The 6,560-nt window shown below is 45.8% G+C and overlaps 1 protein-coding gene across 1 annotated transcript in view; it reads right to left on the reverse strand.

Annotated features, from left to right (window-relative positions):
* BOC (BOC cell adhesion associated, oncogene regulated) overlaps positions 1-5,751 on the reverse strand; it is a 39,093-nt gene extending 33,342 nt beyond the window's left edge. The window contains exons 1-2 of the mRNA XM_006864180.1: positions 5,576-5,751; positions 4,671-4,949 (exon numbers count right to left, since the gene is read on the reverse strand). Of these exons, the coding sequence (XP_006864242.1) occupies positions 4,671-4,949; positions 5,576-5,672 (376 nt within the window). The 5' untranslated portion in view covers positions 5,673-5,751. The remainder of the gene's footprint in view (positions 1-4,670; positions 4,950-5,575) is intronic.
* Positions 5,752-6,560: the final 809 nt, after the last annotated feature.

Below are 6,560 nucleotides of genomic sequence, written 5' to 3' on the forward strand. Positions count from 1 at the left end.
TAATGTGCCAGACTGCAAAGCCGTTTGAACTGCAAGGTCAGCGGTTCAAGCTCACCAGCTGCTCCTTGGAAACCTATACAGGGTTGCTATGAATTGGAACTGACTCGACAGCACTTCACAACAACTTGCCTTATGGACTTCTGGTGTGGTGCTGTAGGATCAGCACTGGACTGTGAACCACAAGGTGGGATGTTCAAACCCACCAGCTGCTCTGTGGAAACCCTATACAGAGTTACTATGAGTCCAAAACAACTTGATGGCATTTAATAACTACAACTCACCATTCTGCAGTCCTGGTGTGGCACTATAGGATAAGCACTGGACAGCTAGCCACAAAGTTGGTGGCTCAAACCCAACAGCTGCTCCTCAGAAACCCTATACAGCTGAGGTAGAGACTGTATGGGCCGTATGAAGCCAGCAAAATCATTTGGTCTGGTCTTGCCAAGACAACTGCAGTTCCAGACATCACATTAAAGGGTGAGTGTTTGATCAAATATGGTAGGCTGCTATGTGCTGTGGCATGGGTTCTGACTCACAGTGACCCTGTAGAAGGTTTCTGAGGCTGTAAATCCTTCTGTGAGCAGAAATTCTCATCTTTCTCCAGTGAGACTGCTGGTAGTTTCGAACTGCTGACCATGTGGGTACTCGTAACCACAATAGTACCAGAGCTCGTTTGATCAAATATAGCAGGCTAATTTTTAAGTTGATAATTTTATATGGCCTGCAAATGATATTTTACATTTTGGAAGAAAAAGGTTCCCCACCCCTGTTATATAGGGTTGCTGAGAGTTGGAACCTCCTCCATGACACTTAAAACAACAACTCACCATATCCTGTGTTGAGAACAATTCTGAGGCTGACTCAAGGTCCATAAGAAAGAGTATTGTATTTAATTAGCAATGTTCCAGAGCCAGGTGGAGTGGTTGTTTACTTGGTATAAAGCATGTGAAAAAGAAGGTAATAAGAAGAGGAAGCAGGGAGATCAAAGCCAAAGCCATTTCAAAAAGCATGAGTTAGATGAGAGAGTCTGAAGTGAGGTATCAGCAGCAAGAGCTTTCCCCCCAAGAAGAACGTGTACCTCCACAGAAGAGAGTACTGTGGGCATTGTCCACACAGCCAGAACAGCCTGGAGTTCAGGGTGGGGTGCACAGGGGAGACTCGTCAGTGTGATTCTCAGTTTCCAGCCTCCATTTCCCTAAAGACCTGAAGCTGATGTCACCAGGTAAGAGTGCGTTCCTAGTGGAGTCCACAACACCCAGTGTTGGGGTGAAAAGGGCCCTGACCAGGAAAGCTTTTCTGCTGGAAGCCTCCCTAATCCCAAAGTCCTTGAGCCAGAACCTAGGCCCCATCATCTAAAGCCCTGAGTTGAGTTGCAGGAGTTAGATACAGAAGGCAGCCTCTTGCCAGGTAGGCCAAATAGCAACGGCTTTGTCTGAGGACGAACACCTGAGTGCATGTAGAAGCGCCCACAGGAAAAGGAAGCCTTAAATGGTGTGTGTGTGTGCGTGCGTGCATGTGTGTGGATGTGCATGTCATTGCCCTACCTTCGTCTAAATGAAGACCATGGCCTTCAGTAATCCCATCTATTCCCTCCTGTATCTGCCAACCAGCAAAACACAGCCCCCATTTTGCTCAGGAATGTGCTTTCAGAAACTTAATCTAACTGCTGAGTCTGGGCCAAATCCCCCAATGGCATCAACCCAAACATAGTACCCCCTCCTCCGCCTCTCTCACCTCCACACCACACTACTGCTCCCTGCAGATTTGAAGGCTGCAGTTCCAACCCACTGACTCCCTCTTCTGGATGACACAGCCCCTCGAGCTTCCTCTCTCTCTCTTGCTTTCTGCAGAACTTCCATCCTTCCAGTCAGGCCTAAACATTTCACTTCTGATTCATGTCTAAATGACAAGCCAATAGTTCTTGGCTTTCCAACAAGACCAGCCCGGCTCCTGCACAAGCCCCTTCTCTCATTGTGCCTTCTTGGGCAGCAACCAAATCCTTGCCTTTGTCTTCACTGCCAACTGCAGATCCCCTCAAGCACTAGAGAAAGAGGCAGCCAGGGATTTTTTTTTTTCAATGAAGACTATAAATTGTCTCTCCTCACACAAATATACCTTGAAGCCGAAAAAGGGCTCCAAAATAAATCTCCAACTCTCCCTTCTTCCAAATAATAAAAGACTCAGCCTGGCTCCTAATTAGGCCAAATTAATGGTTAAGGAGTTTCTTGAAATGAATCTATACAGAGACACGTGCTGACCATTTGCAGATAAAACTTCCCCTTTCCCTTCCCTCCCCCACCAGATGAGGAGTATTACCTTTTAAAGGCACAAACTGTGCTCAGAGGCACATCTTATTTGTAATAAGAACAATTGGAGGCAACCTAACTGCCTAGCAATAAGATAAGGGTAATACATTATGGTACAGCCACCTGAAGGGATGTTCTAGGGCCATTAATAATTGCTATCTCGCTCTGGTGGGGAAGAGGAGGGTGACATTAAGTAGGAAGGGATATAAGAAAATCTGCCTGAATGATGGTCACATGTCCTGTATGAGTTGGAATCAACCCTAACCTAAACTTACTGCCGTCAAATCGATTCTGACTCCTGGTAACCATATAGGACAGTGTAGATCTGCCCCACAGGGTTTCCAAGGCTATCAGACTTCATGGCAACATCTTTCTCTTTTTGGAGCAACCGGTCTGCTGATCTTTTGGTTAACAGACAAGTATGTAACAACCACCATTACATTAGTATACAAGTACATGCCACTATTACATTAGTATACATTGTACACTTTGCTCTATACATTATACATTCAAAATATAAAAAGTAAATTATGATCATATCGCTAATGAGAAATGTTCACCCCCAGGTCAATGCATGAAATTAAGAATAGAAGCTGTACATTCAGTTGTTGTGAAGTGCTGTCAAGTCGGTTCCAACCCACAGTGACCCTGTATAGGATTTCCAAGGAGCAGCTGGTGAGCTTGAACCGCCGACCTTGCGGTTCAAATGGCTTGGCAGTCTGGCACATTCACCCACAGCGCCACACCAGGACTCCGTACATTTAGTAGTACCATTATAATAATGTAAACATATGAATCAACACTGGACAGCTTCAAAACAATGATGACAGCTGTGTGAGGGTGGTGGACTTAGGGTAGATAGTACTTTCCGTAAATTCCAAGCTTTCTATAATGTAATTAAAACTTTAAGTAGTCAAAACAAGAGGTATGATGGTAGGTCGTATAGCTCTAACCTCAGCCTTTGTTACTGTGATGATAGGATTCCTTTCAATTCTCCCTTCTCACCTTCCTCACTCCAGCCTCCTGGTATCCCCTTTATCCCTTCCTGACAAGTAAGCCTGGGAGGGTTCCCTCAGTGAGCACTCACAGCCTCTCCAGATCCCTAGCACTTAATGGGTTCTCCCACTGTATGGGTGGATGCTCCAAGACACAGTCCAAGGTCAGCAGTTCAAGGTCTTCTAGGGGCGAGAATGGGGATGGATCCTGCATTTCCCCCCAAGAAACTGAAAATGGGGTCTGCTGCATGTATATTCCTTTCTCCTCCTGAGTGAAGACCCTCAGGAGCTCTGTGGACCAAAGGGCAGAGGGAGCTTTTTCTCCTTTTCCATCTGTCAACACTCTTCTCTGCGGACTTATACCTCATACGTTCCAAGACCTCAACTAGCTGTGATACCTGAAGTTTGCTGCCTTAGGCATGGCCCATAAAGTGAGACCACCAAACATCTGAAAGCACACCACCCCACAGGATGGAGATGATGGTGAACGTGGAAGTCCCCAGTAGTGCTGTCAGGGACAGAGGCCTCTGTCACATAATCAGGGAACAAACTCTGGAATTCATCTCTAAATTTAAATTACAAAAGGAATCAAGTCCCAAAGAGTTTCCCTATTCCCCACAGCTGAGTTTCCAGGACAGAGGACTAATTGGAGACAATTCTTAATATTTCCTGATTCTAGGCTCAGCATATATGACTTTTTTTGTATCCTTCAGTAGTTTATTTAATCAAATCTCATTTTCCAGTGTGTAAAATGAACAGAGAATCAGATAATATGTGTATTGTGCCTGAGACATAGTACACTCAAGTGGTGATTAAATATAGTAGAACCATGGAGTCTTTGACCAAACAGTTGGCTCACAGTTTCCTTTTCAGCATGTTCTACTGTTTATATTTCAGGCATTTGGAATACGCTTGTCCCCCTCACAGAAAGACAGGCAGCCAAATCTGGGATGGGGAGGTTCTTTCCACACAATACAGAGCCTCTGATTGTGGGCAGTGAGGATAAGCCAGGAGGATGAAAGGCAAGTCGTTTGTACAGCGGCATCTAAAATTAGGGGGCCCATCTTTGGACCCATAGGTTCAACTATGTCAACATCACTGGCCAATTTGTCACTATGTAGTGATTTCAAGCACTGTCCCTATTTAAAGAGAAACTTCATGATGGCACAGTGGTCCCTGTGCGATGGTTAGATTATCTGGGGATTATTGGGCAGCTCCCACTCTCTGATTTGAAATTTCAACTGGTACACCACCTTTCATAGTAAGACTAATGATGGGGTATGTGACTGGTAGGGAAGAGAGAGAGAGGGAGAAAGGAAGGAAGATCACAGTATGAGGCAGAGGGCAAAGGATAGAGTATAGCACTTACTGGCTAGTGTCACGGTGGCTGGCACGCTTGCCACTGCCCCTGCAGGCATCCGGGCCACACATTGGTACCGACCCACGGTGTGGTTGTTGAGGGCTGGAATGACGAGAGTCCCTCGGGTGATGAGGATGTCCAGAACATCATCTGAGCCATCCAGCTCCTTCCCGTTCAGACGCCAGGTGATGTTCATCCACGGGGGCTCCACCACACAGCCCAGGATCACAGTTCCTCCTAGCTTCTGGACGGTGGACGTAGGCAGGACGGTGACCTGTGGGACCACACCTGGAGGAAGAACAGATGCATCAGTGAAAACACCACCACCCAGGCAGCTTTCCCCAGTCAAGTCCCGCAGGTCAGCTGGTCATAGAGCAATTCTGAGTAACTGCTAATTTGGGGTCGTTTCTCAACCTGTAGTAGATCTGAGTAAGTAAGCAGTGTTAGAATACAGGAGTTAGGAGCTGTGGAGTTGGGGAGATTTGGGTCTGAATCCACTTCTGAACAGTGTGACTTCAGCCTCTTGAGACTCCATTTCTTATGTGTAAAATGGAGATAATAATTCTTGTCTTACAGGGTTGTATGAGGCTTAGACTCAATGCATGTGAATTGCCTGTCATAATCTCATGTTGTATGCTGCAATGAAGGGCAGATGTTATCATTATTATAATTTTTACTCCTCCCCCTCTGGCATATCTCCAAATTGGATAAAATACCATTTTATTGTGATCATTTCTCATCTTGTATTCTTGAGCATGTCCCTGGAGACCAGGGAGAGTGAACTGTTCTTTGAGATTCAGGAAGAGGACAGGCCTCTTAAAGAGTTATTGTAGAAGGCTAATGCTTCCATTTTACATCAGGGCAGAGTGTTCTTCCAAGAGGAGCAGGCTAAGAAAGGGGAGGAAAGTACTCACTCAAGTCTGCAAAGCAGCCTGCTGTGGCTAAAAGGAGGCAGGCGAGAGTGACCTGGGGCCTCTTTCTTCTCTGAATCACGGCCATCCCACGCAGCATGGTGTATAGCAGAGGGTCCGAAGCCAGCGTCCCATAAGCCACCGTGAATCTCTCAAAGAAATACTGCAGGTCCCTGCAACACTGTTGTGTGAGAGAGAGAGGGGTGGCCATGGTGAGAATGCCTGGGGTGTCCCTGCAGTAGTAGCTTGCCTCCCACCCCAGCTTCCATTGTACACGTTGGTGGCATTCGAATTGTAGACTTGGCCCAGCCACTAAAGACCAGAGATATTATACGCTCATGCCGTTCGCATCTAAGAGAAGCTTCTTCAGGAGCTGCCTCCTTGTGTAAGAACATGCCTTTATTCCATAAGGATTCTAGTGCACACAATTATAGAACAGCATTGTCACATGCATAAGACATATGCTATTGTTAAGTGTCGTCGTGTCTGTTCTGATTCACAGCAACCCTGTATAGAGTTTCCAAGGAGTAGCTGGTGGGTTTGAACCACCAACCTTATGGTTAGCAGTCCAGTGTTTACCCTGTAGGGTTACACCAGGACTCCATACAAAATCTTCCTTTTGTTGTTGTTGTTAAGTGCCGTCAAGTCAGTTCTGACTCACTACTAACCTTGAAATTCAAACCAACCTTGTGGTCCAATGCTTTATCCTACAGCACCACACCAGGACTCTGAGATCTCCCCTTTAGGGGATGTTTATTAACGAATGGAAGTCCTGGTATGATACTATAGGATAAGCACTGGGCTGCTAACCACCAGTTAAGTAGTTCAAACCTACCAGAAGCTCCTTGGATATCTTATCCAGGTTTTCTATGAGTCAGAACCGACTAGATGGAACTTAACAACAACAGCGATTACATTAATGAATTAATTACTGACTCATTGAAAAATTTCTGCTTTGCTTCTCTTTACTCCATCTCTCGAACTCTCT

Source organism: Chrysochloris asiatica, unplaced genomic scaffold (genome assembly GCF_000296735.1).
Source record: "Chrysochloris asiatica unplaced genomic scaffold, ChrAsi1.0 scaffold00061, whole genome shotgun sequence".
Classification (NCBI taxonomy): Eukaryota; Metazoa; Chordata; class Mammalia; order Afrosoricida; family Chrysochloridae; genus Chrysochloris; species Chrysochloris asiatica.